General features: G+C 41.2%; 2 protein-coding genes across 2 annotated transcripts in view; one reads left to right on the top strand and one right to left on the bottom strand.

Moving 5' to 3' along the window:
* LOC124620380 (acyloxyacyl hydrolase-like) overlaps positions 1–1,028 on the top strand; it is a 77,755-nt gene extending 76,727 nt beyond the window's left edge. Inside the window, exon 11 of the mRNA XM_047147055.1 lies at positions 630–1,028. Coding sequence (XP_047003011.1) covers positions 630–758 — 129 coding nt within the window. The 3' untranslated portion in view covers positions 759–1,028. The remainder of the gene's footprint in view (positions 1–629) is intronic.
* On the bottom strand, positions 996–23,780 carry LOC124620382 (NADH dehydrogenase [ubiquinone] 1 beta subcomplex subunit 3). Its single transcript, XM_047147056.1, has 3 exons — positions 23,695–23,780; positions 23,457–23,604; positions 996–1,466 (listed from the first exon to the last, which is right to left on the bottom strand). The coding sequence occupies exons 2-3, from the start codon at positions 23,600–23,602 to the stop codon at positions 1,286–1,288; spliced, it is 327 nt and encodes a 108-aa protein (XP_047003012.1). The 5' UTR covers positions 23,603–23,604; positions 23,695–23,780; the 3' UTR covers positions 996–1,285.
* Positions 23,781–24,315: the final 535 nt, after the last annotated feature.

The following is a 24,315-nucleotide window of genomic DNA, read 5'->3' as shown; positions in this document are numbered from 1 at the left end:
CTGTAGCACAAGTTTACTTACAATGCAAGGAGTACTGGTATATCTTCCAACAGAAGGTAAGTAGAATGCTATTATGAACATGAGGGTAGATATTAAATGAAAAGTAATTCAAACCCATGGTCATAGCTCAGTATCCATCATTACTGGAGAGGTGATACTAATTTTATTAGTAAATTTTGACCTCAAAAAGGGGTAAATGAAATATTGAACTGAAATTGCAGTAGTTTCTAGTGTCCAAGAAATCTTTGTGACATGAGTTATAACTTTTAAGAAATACTGATGTCTGGTAAGTACTTTGTTTCTACAAACTCTATTCATACAAAGTACCTTCTGTATTGAATGTAAGTACATCTGTGGTAGACACTGTCTGTCTGTTGCTGATGTTCATTGAGCATTTATTAACAATAAGGGTGGTCCCCAAAGAAACTGTTTGAATACAATGTTCATTAAATGTATCCTGGAACTTTGTACCTCCTACTTGTACCTTGTGTTCATCCGAGTGACTTCCCAATATCTTCAGCAAGTGTAGTGTGCTTACATGATTTCTGCATGAACTATAATTTTTAACTTGCTTCCTTTCTTCAAAAGAAAGTGACAATATGTATCACCATAAACATTTGTTTTTACAGATTGCTCAACCATTGCTTGCTGAAAATCTGTGGCGGGACATCAGCAAAAAATTTCCTCAGGCACTTGGTGAAACCAATCCACACAATGAAAGGATCAGAAAAATATTTGGTGATCAAAATGGCCACTAATTAGTTGACAAACAAGAGCAATGACAATAATACTGTGGCAACTACCTCGTTTGAAGAAGGAAAAAAAAAAAACCTACGAAAAGAAACATTGGAACAACGACTGTTTATGCTGTAGTTACTCACGATTTTCTTCCAGAAAGATCAAGCCACTTTGGGGCAGACAATGACAAATATTCATCTTGTCTGAGAAATTTTATAAAAACTCATGATTTTTGTAATTATTTGTAAAAAGCAATGTTACCACAATTACAAGACAGTATTTATTTTGTTTTCAAGTGTATCTTTTAGTCACTTGTAACTATTATTGTACCAACACTACCACACGATGGTAGATCTCAGCCAGTGCTTTGCTTGTTACACATACAAAATTAGTATGAAACAACTGAGATCCTGTTTGAAACACAGTAGCAGGGTTTTTATAACAGTGTCAAAGCCTCTGACAACAATCATCACAGTACTACAATGCAACAAAGCTACTTATGTACACTAATGTTCATCATGTATCTGCAGACTTCACAAAATACTTCTTAATGATGATCATGGCCATGCCCATGTCCACTTCCAGGATGCATCTTCTCCCAAGCTTTCTCAACTGCAATTGTTACTAAGAAAGCTGCAAAACCGTATTTAAATCCCCTGAATAAAAGTGTTCTGAGCCTCTGTCCTTCTGTGCCGTAATTTTGTGGAAGGAATCGCCACACTTCGTTCCTGTAAACAATAGTAATGTTTAGTTGTAGCAGTAGTTCTGAAGCTTGTTTTATTTCAAAAGTACATAATTCACAGTTTTATAATACAAAGGTATCAGCATCTAGTTAGAGCCAAAATTTCTGTAGAATGTCAGTCACTTTTATTGATAAAGAATACCATATAGTATCACATTTTTCTTCAATATTGGTTGTGAAATTCATCTCGCCCAGAGATCACAGCACTATGCACTCAATTCCCCACCCCCACCCCAAAGTTCTTCACTGGTACATTTGTTAATACATGCCATGCAAGTCATTTCAGGTAGCAGATGACTGTAGACAGTCATTTGAAACAGTTGTCACGCACATGGTGTTGAAAATGGAAAAACATGAAGTATCGTGCAGCGATTAAATTCTTTGTAAAAGAAGGTTTAACATCTACCAAAATTCATTTGCGGCTTGTAAATGTGTTTGGTCGCTCTTCACCTTCAATTTCCACCATGAAATAATGAGCAGCTGGTTTAAATGTGGCTATGAAACCATTCAAGACAATCCACATGAAGGCAGCCAAAAAGTGCAAAGCACACAGGAAATCATAGATAAGGTGCATGATATGATTTTGGATCACGGTGTTAAAGATGTATTAAATTATGAATGCTCTAGAGATATCAAAGGTCATCACCTGCACCAAGAACTGAACATAATAAAGCTTTACACAAAAAGGGTGCCGCATGTGCTCATTGCAGATCACAAATGCATTCGTACGACACTTTCCAGAACTTTTTAGGTATTAATGACTATGCCAGTAAGACAATTTATAAACTGAGGTTGCTGTTTCAGATGAATGTAAACCAAGTGGTGACCACGTTTGGAACAAGGATATGGACTAACCCAAAATGTCTAGACTGCTTGTGTGTCCACCAGCTACGATGGTTACAGAGAACCAATATTTTTAATCTGTTTACATACTCTGCTCATTCTATATACCAATCATATTTCAAAGTGACCAGCTAGGTTGATTTAAGATAACACAAACAATGGGATGAAAGTGATAACTGAAGTTTACAGTTGATTCAGCAAGATGAAAAGGGCACTAAATTTGATCAAATGCCTCAACTCTGAGGCATGTCAATACTGGGTTGCCCTCAACCAATTTCAAAAGAAGATACACAGTTTTATTGAAGTATAATGATGCTAGGTGAAAAGTTTGTATTATGGATTAGTTGCATCTACTTACAGCAAAATTATTTGTACCTTCGTTCAATAAGGATGCAGTCAAACATATGAAAGAGCTGGTGGATAATGTTGGTCTGGCCCTTTGGGAATAATGATGGTGATGTGCATACAGAAGGCACACCAGCATAAAACTGTAGTGACATGCAGAAAGACCTGTACAGGATCAAGACTCAAGGCTCAAGTCTGACCGACAGATGGCTCAGTCAGCATAAATAGGTGAAAAGATTCATTGTTGTTCAAGAACAACATTGGCTTTCATTTACTGGAAACTCACAACGGTGAAATATTTATAATCGTGCATGTGAAGAGACCTGAAGTGGCTGTTCAGCCACATTAAATCATCTGCAAGAAAATCACATGACATGCAGAGGTTAGCTGCAAAAATCATCATGAAATATAATATATAAAGCACTTCACAAAATAGGTAGCATGCTTAAGCCTCTTTCATCCCATTCTTGAACACAGCTTGTCAGTTAGGGACCTTTTTCTGCAGGTTGGGAGTGTCTTTAGGTTGCAAAACAATTGAGGTCGTAAGTGTCCGGATAGAATATTTAAATGACTGATTGCGGAAAGTGCTCTGTGGTTCTTTATGCCAGTAGGAATGTAAATGGCATTAGTAGGTGGATGAAATGACAATGAATAGTGACAGTGAAGCAGGAAAAGGGCAATGAAAAACAATAGAAGTTAAAATCAACAGTTTCAATTAGTCTTTTTTTAAAGAGGTGATTTGGGAAGAATTTCTAGACAACTAGTGTCCAAGGGCTAAAATTAATGCTGCTTTCCCATGTTGTTGTTGTTAGTAAAGCATAGAATGTGTTCTACAGAACCTTGGATGGCTGTGATGATAAATGCACATTATAGTGTAAGGTGTACCAAAAACTGACATTGGCACACTCCAGTGGTTCATTACAGTGAGAGCAAACTAGAACAATGTCACTGCTGAACAGATGACTGCAGGTAGGCATTGCCCAATACACAGCCTAGTTAAAATTTCTCCTTACAACAAGATGGACGACAAGAAGTTGCTTGAACTGTGGGGAGAGGGGTTTAATCTGATTAGGATGACTGTGCCAAAATGATAGAATGTTTCATAGTAGTAGCAGCAGGAGCACCAGGTGCCGCCTCATCCCCCGGCATATTTTATAGTCCTATATGAATTATACATTAATATTAGCATCAGTGAGCACGTGAAGGCACTTCTGGATCTGCTGTACTATAGGATAGTATGTGTACATTCAGAAATTTCATCTCTATGAATGTACAAGATGGTCTGATAAATGGCAAACAGCTTTGCAGTAAAAATTGGTCACTGGTCTAACAATAATACCAGAAGATTTCTTCACCAACAACAAAGGTGTACTCTGTGCCATGGTCATACTAAGAACCATCACTGTAAATTAAGGTGCTGTCCCCAAACTGCATTTGAAGTTCCAGAAATGTCCAGTAAATGACCACAGCCAGAGCTGCCTCCTTTGGAAGCAAAGTAAGTCAAAGATGGGCATGGACCTTTGCACAGAGGTAAGGATGTGAAATGAAGCTTTCAAAGTAGGATATGAAAGTTAACTCTGGCAGCAAAATGGAAGCAGAGTACGCCTCATATTGGCTGTCAAGGTAATAATGAAAAAAGTAAGCATTAGATGGGTTGCTGGACACCGAGGACAATCAGCAAGCGTATTTGCAGAGCAGGACATTGAGCTGGAATGACAGCAGTAATTCAGCCAATTCCACATTGGGGCTCATTACTGGACTGGTGGAGAATGTACCAGTGGCCAAACTGTTTCTGTGGTGGTGAATTGCATTAAGGTGATGTAAAAAAGGACAATTGTGCAGACATATATGTAATGCTTCTGTAGTCCAGCTTCGATCAGACAAAGGACTAATACAAATTAAGAAGGACCATCTGGACCACTCTCCATGAAGTGGGACTTATAACATGCAAGGCATTCAGGGAAGGACATATCCAGCTGACAAGTAGGATGTATGGGGCAATCAATTTGGGTCTCTATCTAGTGTTAATCACAAGTGGTTTTGATGACCAGAAGAGCAGTGGGACTGATGATGTAGGGACAGGGGGAGAAATTCCTTTTGGTGTCAGAAATTCATGAGAGAGTGAGAGAGAGAGAGGGGGGGGGGGGGGGGGCTGGTGGGACACAGTCAATAACAGAGTCGATTACTGCAGCAAATAAAGTTATGCCCAATACTGAGCTCTGAGGTATCCCATTCCCTTGGATAAAAGGTACGATAAAGCCAGACCCATGCATACATGAAAATCCCAGTCTTCAAAATTCACTAATGAAGTGGGGCGTATTGCCTCCAAAGCTTCATCTGTGTAATGTAGGAATGATACCTGTCCTCCAGCAAGTCTCCTATGCCTTTTCCAAATCAAAAAACTACAGCTACTACTTTCTAGCACTTACATTGAAAACTGTTCACGATTTGGGTTTACAGTGTAATCAGATGGACAACTGCACAGTGATGCCTCAACGTTGAATGTTTATTAGCAATTTTTGTGATGAGCCACCATACTAGCCTCATACTAATCATTCATTTCATCACACTGCAGACGCTACTGGTGAGAGAAATGGGATGGTAGCTGGGAAAGATCATGTCTCTTTGTTAGGCTTAGGCACACGTGGTATGATGGCTTCCTTCCAGGTACAAATGGAGGAAAAGACACTTGTCATCAGGAGATAAGTGCCACAACATGTGATTGTTAATGTCATTTAGCTTCAGATCAGAGGAATATCATGATGGAGAGACATTCTCTAGCTTCTTCACAGTAAAAAAATTACTGTAGCATTTGTGATTATAAGAAATGAAAGAGTCCACCACTCACTTCCGAGGCAGGAAAGAAGGATTGTAATGGGCGGAACTCTAAGTACCTGAAAAACTCGGCCAAGCTGTTGGAGGTATCAACAAGGTCCATTCTAATGTCGTTTGCAATGGTCATACTATGTATTAGAAGAAACTTGTTGCCATAAACACTATGAAATTTATCCCAAATCACAAAAGGGATTTTGTCTAGAAAATTAACAAGGTGTATCCAAGAGGCTCTTTTTGCTATCTGTTGATCCAAAGACTCTTTGCATGCATCTGTTTATACCAGACACAGTTCTCCACCCTGAGGTAGTGTTTAAAGACACTAAGAGCACATCTTTGCACACGAATCCCACATCAGCAGTCTTCTGTCCACCAAGGGGATGTGGTCTGTCGGGGGGACGGAAGACATTCAGGGTATGGAATGTACAGCAGCAGAGATGATATTTGAAAGGTACTCAACCTGGTGGAATTGTTTGTCAAAGATCACAAATAAAAAGCAGAGTTTCCACTCAACTTCAGAAAGCAGCCAAGTCATGTTACAAACAGATCGTTTATGGTTCAGCAAGCAAATTACACATGGAAGATGGTCAGTTGAGACAATAGATTAGACTAGAAGTTCACCTGTGTTATGGGAAACAATGTTTGGCTGGTCCAGAATATCTGCCAACAGAAAGCTGCTTCGTGCAGCCTCTGGGGACTCCCAATTGGGATGGTGGGATTATACTGTTGCTGAGCGGAAAGAGAGTACATAGATGTTTCCAACAGAAAATGCAATTTCAGGAAGGGAATTACAAACAGCAACACTGAGCAACCAGAATAATCCGGCTATCATTACACCCCCAGGAGATAGAGTGAAGATTGTAATATACCAAGGTGAAAGGTAAAAGCAGTCTTGAGGCCATATTTTCACTTCTTGCAGGGATACGACAGCTGGGTATAGCGACTGTAGCAGCAGCTGCAGGTCTGCCAAGTACATTCTATTTCAGGACAGCAATATTCAAGGATGAGAGAGAGTAGTTGGATTAGTTGTGATTACTTGGCAGCTTCAGACCAGAAATAGTAAAAGCAAAAATTGTTGGCATACAAGAAGGTTGATACTGAAGACCACACAGCTGCTGCTAGACCATTTATGGCCACTAAAAACAGAGGTACACTTAATACACGGAAAGTTTGGTGTAACAAGAAGTTCTGGAGAAAACCTGGAATTGGATCCCACACACCCCACTCATGTAAGGTGGCAAGGATGTGATGTCACCACGTGATGTCATAAAACTTTTGTATGTCAAAGAAGACAGCAATAAGGTGATGACGCCAGTCAAAAGCTGTCGGATGGCAAACTCCAGGCAAACCAAATTATCAGCAGTGTGTATTAGAGGAATCACATATGGAATATAGTGAAAGATAAGTGCAATCCACAGTTAAAGGCCATCACAGGCAGGTTGATAGTTCTCAAACACAGAGGCTTGAGCATAATGCAGAGCAAAATGTTAAGCTACAGTGTCTGGGTCAGTGAAAACAGCACTGTTCAGGGAAATACCAATTACACCTGCAAAGGTCTGGTATCCATAGAAACACCTGATCTTCACAAAAACCTTGATGGAAGAGTACATGGTCTAATGGTTGAAATGTACCATTCCCAGCATTATTGCTTCCGTCGTTTAAATGGTGGACCCAGACATGGAGCAGCTTAAATGCAATGAGGTACTTGGCTGATGGATGCCATTAACGGCATTGAGAGCCTGCTTACGATTTCTAATGGCCTCAACAATTTCCATGGTCCACCAAGGTACTATGGAGGATCCCTATGGAGGGATCCTTAAGAATAGGGATTGCTATGCCTCCTGCTAACAAAATGGCCATTGTTACTACATTCTGGACAGCTTTGTCAATGCCTCTATTTACCTGGGAGAGCAGAAGGACAGTGGAGGTGAAAGCATACCAGTTGGCACTGAGGAGAGCTAATGTAGGTGGGTGCCTAGGGGAGTGACACAGAGAGGGACAGGAAGACTGGGCAGTGGTCACTACCATACAGGTCACTGCAGTCCCTCCAGAGGATGGATGGGAAGACCAGGGCTGCAAACAGAAAGATCAATGGCCGAGTAAGTTCCATGTGCCACACTGAAGTATGTGGAGGCATAAATATTCAAGAAACAGAGGTCAAGAACTGCTAGTATGTTTTTGATGTCTTTACCAGGGCCAGCCATCCTGGCTCCGCCAAACAAAGGGTTATGGGCATTGAAGTCGCCCATGATTAGGTAACGTGGGGGGAGCTGAGACGCCAATGCAGGCAGTATGTTCTGAGACACTCCACCATTGGGAGGGAGATAAACATTACAGATGGTAAATACTGAGATGCCCTTACCCAAACAGCCACAGCTTCCAAAGTTGTATCAAGAGGCTCAAGTTCGCTAGATACAGAGTTCATAATTCTTAAAATATCCCCAGTAGCCACAAAGGATACGGGTTCATGTTGCTGGAAACCAAGTTTCCTGAGCAGCAATGCAGAAAGTAGGAGAAGGGCTTAAGAGATGATGTAGCTCGGCCAAGTGGTGGAAAAAAACAATACAATTCTACTGGAGAATCATGCTGTCATGAAGGTGTGGATGGACCACGAGGTCAGGTTATGTCTCAGGGTCACTTGCTACCACTGGTTGGAAAGGTATGGGATCATGAGACAAGTTCTAAGACATGTTGTGTGGTGTGATCGGGAATATCAGAGGCCACTGGGATTGTTGCCACTGCCACAGAAGCAGAACATATGGGTTTTGGTGGCAAGCACTACGACCAGCATCCTGTGACTCCTTCAGCCACTAGCTGATATCTGGTTACAGCCCAGCAGAAACCTTGGAGGGGAGTATCCCGAGGGACCTCTTCCTGACATGAGAAGCCAGATGAGGGTGATGTTTCTCCAGCTGAGGGATGGAAATCTGCATCCACAGTGGGTGGAGAGGCATTGCTCCCAAAGTGGGTATGGGGGAAGCAACAGGAGGAGAGCCCCCAACCATCAAGGGGCAGGCACAATTGAGTGGCTCTGAGATCTCGTTGTAGTATTAATAATGAAGAGAGTACCGTCAGCAGAGACAGCAACATCATCATAGCTGTGGTGCACAACCATGTCATGCGTGCACGATGTAGATGCTCATACTTTTTCTTGTTCTCCTGGTATGTCAGTCTGTCTGGAGTCCTATATTCTTGTATTTTTTTTATCTCTGAAAGACAGTGCAGTCTCATGAGCCGGGGGAAGTGCTCTCCACAGCCGATGCAGAAAGGCCGAGGAGCACAAGGAACGTTCATCTGCAATCCCTACAGATTGTGCTAGCATCAAAATGCATAGACAATGAATTACCCTGAAAGACAAATATGAAGGCCCCGGTAGCAACCCTATTGTCTTTTGGCCACCTATGGACGTGATGGACAAAGTGTTCATCCCATCACTCATAGTTGGTGTGTAGCTCATCACCAGACTGCAAGAGGAGGGCATGATGAAGACTGATGCCTTGAACCATGTTTAGACTATTATGAGGAGTGATCTTCACCAGAATGTTACCCAGCTTGTCACAAGCAAGTAACGCCCATAACTAGGCAGGGATGTTGTTTTAATCACAATTGATCCACTCTTCACTTTGGAGATGACAGCAACTGTCCCAACTTGTCCTCTATAATCTCTACAAGGAATAAAGCCTTTGTGACCAAAAAATAATCCCCATCTGTGTTTGTTTTACAAACCAGGTATTGGGGGAGGGTGGGATGGGGGTGGGGGGAATATTTCTCTGCTAATCACTTAACCCAACGTTCCTCCCATGGCATAGCCATAGAGGGAAACATTTTGGGGTCATATCACTCTCACATGCACATTATCCACCATGGTACCACCCACTCCAAATGGGGTCTCTCCCCATGGGTGCCACCCAGCCTCAGCAACACCTGCCTGGCCAGCGACCTGTTGCTCAGAGTCCCTGTGCCCCAGTCACAACAAGTTCTTGAAGACCTCTCTTCCCCCCCCCCCCCCCCCCCCCACTGCAAGATGGCTAATGGCTACCATGCTGGGTTTTGGACATAGTACCTTATTGGAAAGGAAAGGTGTGGAGGTGCAACGACACAGAGGTGGAACAGACACTACATTTGGTGACCTTTGCAGCACAATCCACACTTCTGGAAAATTTGGAAAAGTGGTGGCAGGTCAAACCCAACAGGGACTATCTGTTTATTAATGAAATGGTGTAGAGAGCACTAAAAGTGAAACGGAAAAACCAGTGTACTGAATCATGCACCACGTTCAATTAAGTTCTACACCAGAAAGACTATCCAATGGAAAGGCAGAGGGGGACAAGGATAATGGAAGTACAGGCTTGCAGCACAGAAATGGAAGTAGTGCTGCAAAGGCTGGAGCCATGTAGTAGCCAAGCATGAACTCATAAAAGAGTCGTGAGCAGTCTGGGGAGGGGGGGTGGGGGGTTGGTACAGATTGGAGGAGCTGGTTGTACAGGTAAGTACAGGTGATGACTTATGGAGTTACTGGTGCTGTGAATTTCTGTGGAAGAGTTTCTAATAGTTTCATTGATGGTTTTACAATGTTTTTGGGGGTCGGGTTAGTTGCAACCTTGAGCTCTTCTGAAGAGAAGATATAGTACTGTGTGCACCAATACAATGCTACACATATCAAATATAGTATGGGTGTGGTTTCTCTTAAGGTCTCTCAATATGAAAAATTCCATTCTACAGAATTCTGAATTCTACAGAGCCTAGACAGTTTCCGTTTTTTGTAGCAACTGGTATCAGCTCCTCTGACAAAGCATGATACATATTTTCTACTTGATATTTCTCCTGCTGGGTAGCTACACATTACAGTAAGGTAAGTTCGTGAAAGTGTGTGAATGAAATTAAAAATGTCACCATGAAAAGTTTACTTTTTGAAAGACCACTTAGTACGGCACTTTATTAATGTGGTACATGCATAAATAATGGTTACAACTTAATAAACCTAAGATAGTACTTTTACAACTGTTTAATTTCACAAAGTAGTGCATGATTCAGCTTGGGGAGTATTCAGAAGAAATGCCGTTGTATTTGAAGTGATATTGTCACCACTAATGGAGTAGCAGTGGGTGGTGAACTGTGCATAGACAGTGTATCTGGAGAATTGGAAGAAGCCCACAACAAGAAAAATCCCAGCATGTCCTCATCGACTTCATCCAGCTGCTCATCCAGAAGTAACGTGAATTTACTTTCCAGTTCTCTTATGCACTGCACAAAATTTCCAAATATCACGGAGCGTAGATAGACAAAAATATCTAGTCAGAATCATCAGCTGATGACTCCTAGTTTCTTCATTTCGGTAAGTTTTTCATATCCCACTTCAGCTACTATCACAGCATATGAGAAGGGGAAACAGGAGACACTACGCTGGTGCTACTAACATTGCATTTGACATCTAGCTACCAACCTCATTGAAGAAAATCTCCAACATATAGCTCTTTCTCATACTTTCCAATGAATGGAAAAACAATTTTGATATATTAGCTATAGTTCATATGCAGCCATGACCTAAAACCCATCAAACAAACTGCCCCATGACTACATACTTCACTGCAAGCTTTCCAAAATATGCCTGGTGATTTACTTATCTCAGAAAGGACAGTAACTATTGGTAATAACGAGAAGAAAACCAGCTCATTACGAAGCCGTGATGTCAGACAATAAGGTTTGGAAAAATAAATTATTATTTACTGAATAGTTTCCTCAAAACTGCATGGTGGGGAATGCACGCAAATCCCAAGACAGTGGTATTTAATTTTTTATGCAAAAGTTTTATCCAGAAAGTAACTACAGAGATGGGTGTAGCTTTGCTTCATCTACATAAAACAAATGCTTTCTAGGCACATCAGATGACATGAAATTTCCCTGGTCATGTATCTTAAGACAAGTTACATGGGATGATCAGCATTCTATATCGCAATGGGCGATACAGAGGCATATGTTGGATGTTGCCCCAGTGCGAACCAGTTGAGCTGCTCGAACTACATTCCTATTGACAAGGCCAATGCAGGTTGGTTCTGCATCATACCCCAAGTTGCATCACATGTCTTGTCGTATCGTATCAACTCAGTGTGAGCTATGGCTAAAGTTTTTTGATGACAAAAATGCACTTAAAGGTCGATATTCAACCTTACCAACACAGCTTAGTAGACAGCTGTACAGGCCTACAACTAGTTCATAGTGAACAGGTAAGTCTTAACCCGACAAGAGCAAATATTTTGTGATTTTATAAAAGCAAAACTGACCTGCTAGAAACAGAAATACACATTAATAGTCATACACTAAATGAAAAACTGTGTGCAAAATTCCATTGGGTCCAGTTTGGTATAAAAATGAACACACATCGATTAACTAATGAAGAAGCTCAGTTCAGTACATTTTGCGACTAAATGAATCTATTTTGTTGAACCAAAGACAAGTTAACTGATTTATTTAGCACATCTTCGCTTTCTGTTACATGGAATCCACCACTGGGGAAGTGGAATTTTTATATATCGGTATCGCACTTTCATGCACTGAAGCACAACAAAACACGAAAGAAAAGATCGCTGTTTGAGAGATCTTTAATGCACTACAGCAATGAAATGGCATTCCACAGTTTCTGAGACCAGCATGCTGTACTATGTGGATTTTGTATTCATACTTGCTTATTCTGCAAATATACAGTTTCAATACTGTTGCTGCTGTCGTCATCTTCAGTCCAAAAACGGGTTTGATGCAGCTCTCCATGATACTCCACCCCATGCAAGCCTCTTCATCTGGAACTACTGCAACATACATCCTTCTGAATCTGCTAACTGTATTCATCTGTAGTCTCTCTCTACAATTTTTACCACCCCCCCCCCCACCTCCCATTTCCCTGCATTACTAAACTGGTGGCCCCTTGATGCCTCAGAATGTGTTCTACCAATTGATCCTTCTTTTAGTCAGGTTGTACAACAGATTTCTATTCTCCCCAATTCAATTCAGTACCTCCTCGTTAGTTACATGATCTACCCATCTAATCATCAGAATTCTTCTGTAACACCACATTTCAAAAGCTTCTATACTCTTGTTGTCTAAACTGTTTATTTTCCATGCTTCACTTCGACACATGGCTACACTCCATAAAAATACTTTCAGAAAGGACTTCCTGACACTTAAATGTATACTCGATGTTAACAAATTTCTCTTCTTCAGAAATGCTTTTCCTGCCACTGCCAGTCTACATTTTATATCCTTCCTACTTCGACCATAATCAGTTATTTTGCTTCCCAAATACCAAAGCTCATCTACTACTTTAAATGAGTCATTTCCTGGTCTAATTCCCTCAGCATTACCTGATTTAATTTGACTACATTACATTATCCTCATTTTGCTATTATTGATGTTCGTCTAATATCCTCCTTCCAAGAAACTGTCCATTCCATTCAACTTCTCTTCCAATTCCTTTGCTGTCTCTGACAGAATTACAACGTCATTGGTAAACCTCTCAGTTTTTATTTCTTCTCTATGGATTTTAATTCCTACACAACATTTTTCTTTTGTTTCCCTTACTGCTTGCTCAATGCACAGATTGAGTAACATCGGGATAAGCTACAACCCTATCTAACTCCCTTCTCAACCACTGCTTCCTTTCCATGACCCCAACTCTCATAGCTGCCATCTGGTATCGGCACATACTGTAAAAAGCCTTTTGCTCCTTGTATTTTACCCCTGCCACCTCCAGAATTTGAAAGAGTATTCTACTCAATATTGTCAAAATCTTTCTCTTTTAAGTCTACAAATGCTTTCCCTAATCTATCTTCTAAGACAAGTTGTTGGGACAGTGTTGCCTCGCGTGTTCCTACATTCCTCTGGAATCCAAACTGATCTTCCCTGAGGTTGGCTTCTAACAGGTTTTCAATTCTTCTGTAAAGGATTTATGTTAGTATTTTGCATTCATGACTCATTACACTGCAAGTTTGGTAATTTTCACAACTGTCAGCACATGCTTTCTTTGGAATTGGAATTACTCTATTCCTCTTGAAGTCTGCAGGTATTTCACCTGCCTCATACATCTTGCTCACCAGATGAAAGAGTTTTGTCCTTGCTGGCTCTCCCACAGCTGTCAGTAGTTCTAACAGAATGTTGTGTACACTTGGGGCCTTGTTTCGACTTAAGTGTTTCAGTGCTCTGCCAAATTCCTCACGTAGTATTTTATCTCTTGTCTCATATTAATCCACGTCCTCTTCCATTTCCGTAATGCTGCCCTCAAGTACTTCTCCCTTGTACAGATCCTCTACATACTCCTTCCACTTTTCTGTTTTCCCTTCTTTGCTTAGGGCTGATTTTCCATCTAAGATCTTGATATTCATACAAGTTGTTCACTTTTCTCCAAAGGTGTGTCTAATTTTCCTGTGGACAGTATATATCATATCCCTAGTGGTATATGCCTCTACATCCTTTCATCTGTCCTCTAGCCACCCCTCCTTAGCCATTTTGCACTTCCTGTTGATCTCATTTTTGAGGCGTTTGTACTCCTTTTCGCCTGCTTCATTTATTGCATTTTTATATCTTCTCCTTTCATCAATTAAATTCAGTATCTCTTCTGTTACCCAAGGATTTCTACCAGCCCTTGCCTTTTTACCTACTTTCTCTTCTGCTGCCTTCACTATTTCATCTCTCAAAGCTACCCATTCTTCTTCTACTATATTTCTTTCCCTTGTTCTTGTCAATCATACCCCAATGCTCTCTGAAACTCTGGTTCTTTCAGTTTATCCAGGTCTGATATCCTTAAATTCCAGCCTTTCTGCAGTTTCTTCAGTTTTAATCTACAGCTCATAACTAAAAGATTGTCATCAGAGTCCACATCTGCCCCTGGAAATGCCTTACAATTTAAAACCTGGTCCCTGAATCTCTGTCTTACCATTATATAATCTATGTATGTCTCCAAGCCTCTTACATGTATACAACATTCTTTCATGGTTCTTAAACCAAGTGTTAGCTATGATTAGGTTATGCTCTTTGCAGAATTCAACCTGTCAACTTTGTTCCTATTTTTTTTATTCATTATTAAACACACTCCTGCATTACTCCTATTTGATTTTGTATTTGTAACACTGTATTCGCCTGACCAGAAGTCTTGTTCCTCCTGCCACAAAACTTCACTACTTCCCACTATATCTAATTTTAACCCATCCGTTTCCATTTTTAAACTTTCTAACCTATCAGCTGTATGATTACATGTATGATTAAATGATGATGGCGTCTTCTTGGGTAAAATATTCCCCCATTCGGATCTCCGGGCAAGGACTACTCAAGAGGATGTTGTTATCAGGAGAAAGAAAACTGGCGTTCTACGGATCGGAGTGTGGAATGTCAGATCCCTTAATCGGGCAGGTAGGTTAGAAAATTTAAAAAGGGAAATGGATAGGTTAAAGTTAGCTACAGTGGGAATTAGTGAAGTTCGGTGGCAGGAGGAACAGGTGAATACAAGGTTATAAATACAAAATCAAATAGGGGTAATGCAGGAGTAGGTTTAATAATGAATAAAAAATAGGAGTACGGGTAACTTAAAAACAGCATAGTGAACGCATTATTGTGGCCAAGGTAGACACGAAACCCACGCCTAGTACAGTAGTATAAGTTTATATGCCAACTAGCTCTGCAGATGAGGAAGAAATTGATGAAATGTATGATGAAATAAAAGAAATTATTCACGTAGTGAAGGGAGACAAAAATTTAATAGTCATGGGTGACTGGAATTCAAGAGTAGGAAAAGGGAGAGAAGGTAACATAGTAGGGGAATATGGATTATGGCTAAGAAATGAAACAGGAAGGCGCCTGGTAGAATTTTGCACAGAGCATAACTTAATCATAGCTAACACTTGGTTTAAGAATCATGAAAGAAGGTTGTATACATGGAAGAACCCTGGAGATACTAAAAGGTATCAGATAGATTATGTAATGGTAAGACATACATTTAGGAACCAGGTTTTAAATTGTAAGACATTTCCAGGGGCAGATGTGGACTCTGACCACAATCTATTGGTTACGAACTGTTGATTAAAACTTAAGAAACTGCAAAAAGGTGGGAATTTAAGGAGATCGGACATGGATAAACTGAAAGAACCAGAGGTTGTACAGAGTTTCAGGGAGAGCATAAGGGAACAATTGACAGGAATGGGGGAAAGAAATACAGTAGAAGAAGAATGGGTAGCTTTGAGGGATGAAATAGTGAAGGCAGCAGAGGATCAAATAGGTAAAAAGACGAGGGCTAGTAGAAACCCTTGGGTAACAGAAGAAATATTGCAATTAATTGATGAAAGGAGAAAATATAAAAATGCAGTAAATGAATCAGACAAAAAAGGAATACAAACGTCTCAAAAATGAGATCAACAGGAAGTGCAAAATCGCTAAGCAGGGACGGACAAATGTAAAGATGTAAAGGCATATATCGCTAGGAGTAGGATAGATACTGCCTACAGGAAAATTAAAGAGACCTTTGGAGAAAAGAGAACCACTTGTACGAATATCAAGAGCTCAGATGGAAACCCAGTTCTAAGCAAAGAGGGGAAAGCAGAAAGGTGGAAGGAGTATATAGAGGGTCTATACAAGGGCGATGTACTCGCAGACAAAATTATGGAAATGGAAGATGAAGATGAAATGGGAGATATGATACTGCGTGAAGAGTTTGAAAGAGCACTTAAAGACATAAGTCTAAACAAGGCTCCGGGAGTAGACAACATTCCATTGGAACTACTGACGGCCTTGGGAGAGCCAGTCCTGACAAAACTCTACCATCTGGTGAGCAAGATGTGTGAGACAGGTGAAATACCCTCAGACTTCAAGAAGAATATAATAATTCCAATCCCACAGAAAGCAGGTGTTGAAAGATGTGAAAATTACCAAACTATCAGTTTAATAAGCCACAGCTGCAAAATACTAACGGAAATTCTTTACAGACGAATGGAAAAACTGATAGAAGCCGACCTCGGGGAAGATCAGTTTGGATTCCGCAGAAATGTTGGAACATGTGAGGCAATACTGACCTTACGACTTATCTTAGAAGAAAGATTAAGGAAAGGCAAACCTACTTTTATAGCATTTGTAGACTTAGAGAAAGCTTTTGACAATGTTGATTGGAATACTCTCTTTCAAATTCTGAAGGCGGCAGGGGTAAAATACAGGGAGCGAAAGGCTATTTACAACAATTTGTACAGAAAGCAGATGGCAGTTATAAGAGTCGAGGGGAATGAAAGGGAAGCAGCGGTTGGGAAGGGAGTGAGACAGGGTTGTAGTCTCTCCCTGATGTTATTCAATCTGTATATTGAGCAAGCAATAAAGGAAACAAAACAAAAGTTCGGAGTAGGTATTAAAATCCATGGAGAAGAAATAAAAACTTTGAGGTTCGCCGATTACATTGTAATTCTGTCAGACACAACAAAGGACTTGGAAGAGCAGCTGAACAGAATGGACAGTATATTGAAAGGAGGGTATAAGATGAACATCAACAAAAGCAAAACGAGGATAATGGAATGTAGTCGAAATAAGTCGGGTGATGCTGAGGGAATTAGATTAGGAAATGAGACACTTGAAGTAGTAAAGGAGTTTTACTACTTGGGGAGCAAGGTAACTGATGATGCTTGAAGTAGAGAGGATATAAAATGTAGACAGGCAATGGCAAGGAAAGCGTTTCTGAAGAAAAAAAAAATTGTTAACATCGAGTATAGATTTAAATGTCAGGAAGTCGTTTCTGAAAGTATTTGTATGGAGTATAGCCATGTATGGAAGTGAAACATGGATGATAAATAGTTTGAACAAGAAGAGAATAGAAGCTTTCGAAATGTGGTGCTACAGAAGAAAGCTGAAGATTAGATGGGTAGATCGCATAACTAATGAGGAGGTATTGAATAGAATTGGGGAGAAGAGGAGTTTGTGGCACAACTTGACCAGAAGAAGGGATCGGTTGGTAGGACATGTTCTGAGGCATCAAGGGATCACCAATTTAGTAATGGAGGGCAGCGTGGAGGGTAAAAATCGTAGAGGGAGGCCAAGAGATGAATACACTAAGCAGATTCACAAGGATGTAGGTTGCAGTAGGTACTGGGAGATGAAGCTTGCACAGGATAGAGTAGCATGGAGAGCTGCATCAAACCAGTCTCAGGACTGAAGACCACAACAACAACAACAACAACAACAACAACCTATCAGCCTGATTACGGGATCTGACATTCCACATTCCGATCTGTAGAATGCCAGCTTTATTTCTCCTGATAATGACATCCTCCTGAGTAGTCCCCACCTGGAGATCCGCATAGAGGAATATTTTACCCAAGAGGATGCCATCCTCATTCGACCATACAGTAAAGTTGCATGCCCTCGGGAAGAAGTAGGCTGTAGTTGACCCTTGCTTTCAGCCGTTCACAGTACCAGCATAGCAAGGCCATTTTGGTTGATGTTAGAAGGCCTGATCAATCATCCAGATTGTTGTTCCTGCAACTACTGAGAAGGCTGCTGCCCCTCTCCAGGAAGCACATGTTTGTCTGGCCTCTTAACAGACTCCTCCATTGTGTTTGCACCTACGGTACAGCTATCTCTATCACTGAAGCATGCAAGCCTCCCCACGAACAGCAAGGTCCATGGTTCGTGTTATAGGGTGGGGGGGGACTGACAAGATGACAGACACAAATACACTCCTGGAAATGGAAAAAAGAACACATTGACACCAGTGTGTCAGACCCACCATACTTGCTCCGGACATTGCGAGAGGGCTGTACAAGCAATGATCACACGCACGGCACAGCGGACACACCAGGAACCGCGGTGTTGGCCGTCGAATGGCGCTAGCTGCGCAGCATTTGTGCACCGCCGCCGTCAGTGTCAGCCAGTTTGCCGTGGCATACGGAGCTCCATCGCAGTCTTTAACACTGGTAGTATGCCGCGACAGCGTGGACATGAACCGTATGTGCAGTTGACGGACTTTGAGCGAGGGCGTATAGTGGGCATGCGGGAGGCCGGGTGGACGTACCGCCGAATTGCTCAACACGTAGGGCGTGAGGTCTCCACAGTACATCGATGTTGTCGCCAGTGGTCGGCGGAAGGTGCACGTGCCCGTCGACCTGGGACCGGACCGCAGCGACGCACGGATGCACGCCAAGACCGTAGGATCCTACGCAGTGCCGTAGGGGACCGCACCGCCACTTCCCAGCAAATTAGGGACACTGTTGCTCCTGGGGTATCGGAGAAGACCATTCGCAACCGTCTCCATGAAGCTGGGCTACGGTCCCGCACACCGTTAGGCCGTCTTCCGCTCACGCCCCACCATCGTGCAGCCCGCCTCCAGTGGTGTCGCGACAGGCGTGAATGGAGGGACGAATGGAGACGTGTCGTCTTCAGCGATGAGAGTCGCTTCTGCCATAGTGCCAATGATGGTCGTATGCGTGTCTGGCGCCGTGCAGGTGAGCGCCACAATCAGGACTGCATACGACCGAGGCACACAGGGCCAACACCCGGCATCATGGTGCGGGGAGCGATCTCCTACACTGGCCGTACACCACTGGTGATCGTCGAGGGGACACTGAATAGTGCACGGTACATCCAAACCGTCATCGAACCCATCGTTCTACCATTCCTAGACCGGCAAGGGAACTTGCTGTTCCAACAGGACAATGCACGTCCGCATGTATCCCGTGCCACCCAACGTGCTCTAGAAGGTGTAAGTCAACTACCCTGGCCAGCAAGATCTTCGGATCTGTCCCCCATTGAGCATGTTTGGGACTGGATGAAGCGTCGTCTCACGCGGTCTGCACGTCCAGCACGAACGCTGGTCCAACTGAGGCGCCAGGTGGAAATGGCATGGCAAGCCGTTCCACAGGACTACATCCAGCATCTCTACGATCGTCTCCATGGGAGAATAGCAGCCTGCATTGCTGCAAAAGGTGGATATACACTGTACTAGTGCCGACATTGTGCATGCTCTGTTGCCTGTGTCTATGTGCCTGTGGTTCTGTCAGTGTGATCATGTGATGTATCTGACCCCAGGAATGTGTCAATAAAGTTTCCCCTTCCTGGGACAATGAATTCACGGTGTTCTTATTTCAATTTCCAGGAGTGTAGTTGGTACGGAGAATGGCGGCTGCCTCTAAAAGTAGAAAAATGTAAGTTAATGAGGATGACCAGGAAAAACGTACCCATAATGTCTGGACACAGCTTTAGTAATTAGTATGAATTAAGGTAATAACGCCACAATACCTATCACCCAAAATCCAGCATATTCATGAACAACTGACAACATACCTTTAAAAAATTTCATAAATTGCATTAACACCCTGCACATTAAAGGAAAAAAAGAATGTAAAAAATTTACCACCAAATGCAACTGACATACCTACACACACACACGCACGAAAAACAAAATAAGACAAAAACCATAAATGCTACCTGTTCGAACTAAGTTTGGCCATCAACGCCCTTCTCTTGAACACAAAACTCAATTGACAAGCGATAGCAAAAGTAACAACACTATCTGTTAAATGGTCAATCAAACCAGGAACCCCTCCAGACTGAATGCCATACACCGACCCACTTACCCATGGACCACGATGCAGCAACATGGTGAGTCCCGTACATCTTCTGCCAACATGACACTTCACATTCTCAACAATTACACTGGACTAATGTATGGATTTAATTGTGGTCAGCATGTCATCCCCCTTTGTGGCACACAGCAACATACTCTTAAAACTATTTGTTGTACACCAATAAAAAAGAAATTAAATAAAACTTAAACCTATGATCACAAATAATATGCCATGCCAATAATTCTGAATCTGAAAACTAATCTGTTCCCGTAACTGCCAACATGAAAGTAACACTAACTGATGCAAACACAGTATTATCCTTACCAATGGAACAAAAGAATCCAGTGAGTTATTACCATCATTCACAAACAATTTAGAATCAAACATCCCACACTAGAAAAAATCATCACACATTCTAACACCCCTCTGCAAATCAGAATCATTCCAAATACACCAAGCCACCATGATGTCACAGAACAGAACAGCCATTGATCAGGGCAAATGGATGGTACTACAATGTATGGTTGGCTGTTAGGTCTAACTCAGTTCTGTACAAGGTAAGATACAGTTTCAAAAGCAATAGCACACAGAAGAAAAATATGTAAAACAGACTGTTCAAAACTCTTGGGTTTGCAAACCATCAGAACTTTTAATCACATGATATTCTCAAACACTTTAGTTCAGTAACAATTGTTCCATGTCCAATTATTGTTTTCAGTGATTTGATGACTCAAAAATTGACTTCCCCACTTCCATTCATTGATGCCATGCAGAATAATTTCCACATTAACTTAAGTGTCACACCTTCCAACCTAACGTCAGTCTCACCCACACAATAGATCAGCATGACCACAACCCACATTTTAAAAACTACAGGAAACATTGTGAGTGTTGTATTCTTTCTATTTTTGCTTACAGGATATCACATGCCGCATCATTATTCAATTGGATGAAGCAAGCACTCAGTATCTGTTAGTGTATCCCAAGTTTCTGGGTCAATTCCACATACAGGCAAAAATTATTTATGGCATAGAAACATGCTCTGAAGATAGTACCTGGTATCCTTCCTCAAATTACGTCCAGGCAACTATTTAAAGTATTAAGCACGCTAACAACAACCATTCAATACACAGTCTTTTGATAACCAAGAGCACCTCTGAAGATGTCCAATGCAGCTTTGGATACAATGTCAGGGATAGAAGAGTTCCATGGACCACAGCCATACAACCCAGAAGGAATCTCTATAGAAACAACATTCGTAATATAATATTAGGAACAAATTTAGCCCTCACTATCCATAGCCAAGTCCTGCTCTCACACAGAAATTTGCAAAGTATGCAATCAAAAATATTTGACAACCTCCCCCACAAATAAAAGGTGATGCCACATAACGAAACTTTTAAAAATGAACTTTAATCACTTCTGGTTGACAACACCTACTCCATAAATGAATTTCTTAATGGACAATATGCATATAGTTATGTTACACTCATTCAAATTTGTTGTAGATTAAGATGAAAATTGAAATCAATTATGTAAATGGCCAATATGACAGAAAATGCACATCTGTGAGTTCCACAATCATCATCCACAGGTAATGTAAGAAACTAAACATCTCGCACAGGTCCCCAAGGATCTTTAATTCTCCCACTCACTTTCCAGTACATTTACTCTTTAAAGGTTTATGTTGCAGATCATAGAAATCAGTTTCTTCTGAAATGTGATTTGGACAGTCAGAATACAAGCCAAAAATAATTTCAATGTATATTTTGCCTCCTTGTGCTCAGAGGGTATTTGTGTACATGGTGCAAAGATACTGAATAAGCTACTGCACGCAGATTATGCAGTAGACTAATTAGAATGAGGAGTGTAAGTGACATGCAATATTGAGTGAATCATGAGTAAATATGAAATAAATCATTAAAAATACGAAAATGACGTAGACATCAGTAACTTGGTGACATGCATAAATATGTGCACTATGAAACAGGAAGAACTGATGAAAAGTTTAGCAAAATTAAAAAGTGTAGTGAATAACAAAAACTTTTACCAATGAAGTTAAAACTTGGAGCTTCTGGAACTGCAAAATTCACTATATATACAAAGTTGAGTGTTGAAGAAAACTGGGACACTGAGGCAGACATATGTCTTAAATTGCTAGGAAGAGATGTTCAAGTGCGTGACAACACAGTGAAATAAAATTCTGAAGCTTTATACAGTTGACAGCACAACAGTTCTCAGGATGACAATTTTCACTAAACAGATTTGAAAACAATATGGTATTCAATTTCTAAAATATTAAAAAACACTGGCAAAACTTAAAACATGAAAGAAGAAATAAAGATTACAGTTTAATGTCTCATCAGTAATGAAGTCGAAACTTCCTGGCAGATTAAAACTGTGTGCCCGACCGAGACTCGAACTCGGGACCTTTGCCTTTCGCGGGCAAGTGCTCTACCAACTGAGCTACCGAAGCACGACTCACGCCCGGTACTCACAGCTTTACTTCTGCCAGTACCTCATCTCCTACCTTCCAAACTTTTCTCATTCTGGAAACATCCCCCAGGCTGTGGCTAAGCCATGTCTCCGCAATATCCTTTCTTTCAGGAGTGCTAGTTCTGCAAGGTTCGCAGGTGAGCTTCTGTAAAGTTTGGAAGGTAGGAGACGAGATACTGGCAGAAGTAAAGCTGTGAGTACCGGGCGTGAGTCGTGCTTCGGTAGCTCAGTTGGTAGAGCACTTGACCGCGAAAGGCAAAGGTCCCGAGTTCGAGTCTCGGCCGGGCACACAGTTTTAATCTGCCAGGAAGTTTCATATCAGTGCACACTCCGCTGCAGAGTGAAAATCTCATTCTGGAGTAATGAAGTCATTAGAAGTGGATTGCTCCACCTCTAAAGGAATCAAGTGGAAATAATCCATGCCTGTTCAATGGAACCTTTCCAGCATTTGCCTTAAGCAATTTGGGGGAAAATCATGAGAAATCTAAATTACAATACCTGGACAGGGATTTTAACTGGAAAAAGAGAGAGAGAGGATGGAGCAACAGTGGAGAATTAACAAGTCAAACATATAACGTAATAGCGTCATTTCGTAACTGATACAGTAGCCTATTAATTTTTTCCCTACAGGTACAATCACAGCCAAAATAACAAGCTGTGCAATTATTAAAACGGGGTAAATATTTCAACTTACAATGGCTTTTATCGCCTACAGAGGGAAGACTCCAGCAACTACAAGGAAAAAAAAAAAGTACATCTCACTTCACAAAACGATATTTTCGTCGCCAGCAGTGTGTGTTTGTCTACACCAAATACGTGAATGTTATGCTCGGATATTTTTATCGAACATTTTCATTTAAAAAATATACCGTAAGCATTACCTGAGCCATGGATCCTTAAGTCCCTTCTGCGCCAGAGCCTTCTGGACAGCTAACAACTGAGGACAATCTTCTACCTTGTATATTCGCCAATCCGGTACTTCATATGGTTTTCCATGTCCGTGTCCATGTCCATGATCTCCGCCCATTGCTAAGGCAAACCAACTTCTGATATTTCAAATTTACAAATCACACATGGAAAAAATCTGAATCAGAACGTTGAAATCTTTGTATTTTTTACCTACTGTTATTTCTGCTAGAACCTGAGCAACGATACTACCTGCAGTAGCTTAGTGTTACTATCTTTGGTATCAGCTGTGTGGCACAAGGGTGTATGTTGATATAGGTCGATGTGTGTGGCAGTAGAGATATCGCAAGTTTTCGCATGCAGTTTAACACTTGTTTTGCTCTTCACGGTGTTTACAGATCCATGATTTATTATCTATACAGTTTGAATGTTGACTGCTCGTAGCAGCCACACGTAATTCAGTGTCAAATAATGTATACATGTATGTTTTATGAATTTATTATGTATATCTAAGTATAATAACGACATAGTACAAAAAAATGTATCTACAGATGTATGAACAAATAAAATAAATATTAACCAGATGTCACAGTTAAAGGCCAATTGACACTGGACGTATCTCACAGAACCGTCAAAAGGTGTATTCACACTGTCCGTCATGTAGATCATAGATTTTTCTATGGTCGGTCACGTCACGGCACATTTAGTCAATTCAAGACACGTGATCTCAACTTGCATGGCTGTCCTCGCCTGTTTTTTCTTTTTTTTTCGCTGGAACGATCTTTGCAAGATTGTTTTCAACTGTTTTTACGCGCAAACTGCACATACACAACG

The sequence above is a fragment of the Schistocerca americana genome, chromosome 6, assembly GCF_021461395.2.
Source record: "Schistocerca americana isolate TAMUIC-IGC-003095 chromosome 6, iqSchAmer2.1, whole genome shotgun sequence".
Lineage (NCBI taxonomy): Eukaryota > Metazoa > Arthropoda > Insecta > Orthoptera > Acrididae > Schistocerca > Schistocerca americana.
This window is presented reverse-complemented; position numbering and strand designations above follow the sequence as displayed.

Bases quoted from the DNA above. Each gene is read 5' to 3' on its own strand.
- LOC124620382 (XM_047147056.1), bottom strand. From the start codon at position 23,602: ATGGGCGGAGATCATGGACATGGACACGGACATGGAAAACCATATGAA. The intron at 1,467-23,456 runs GTAATGCTTACG...TATTGTTTACAG, and splicing joins CTTAAGGATCCATGGCTCAG to GAACGAAGTGTGGCGATTCC.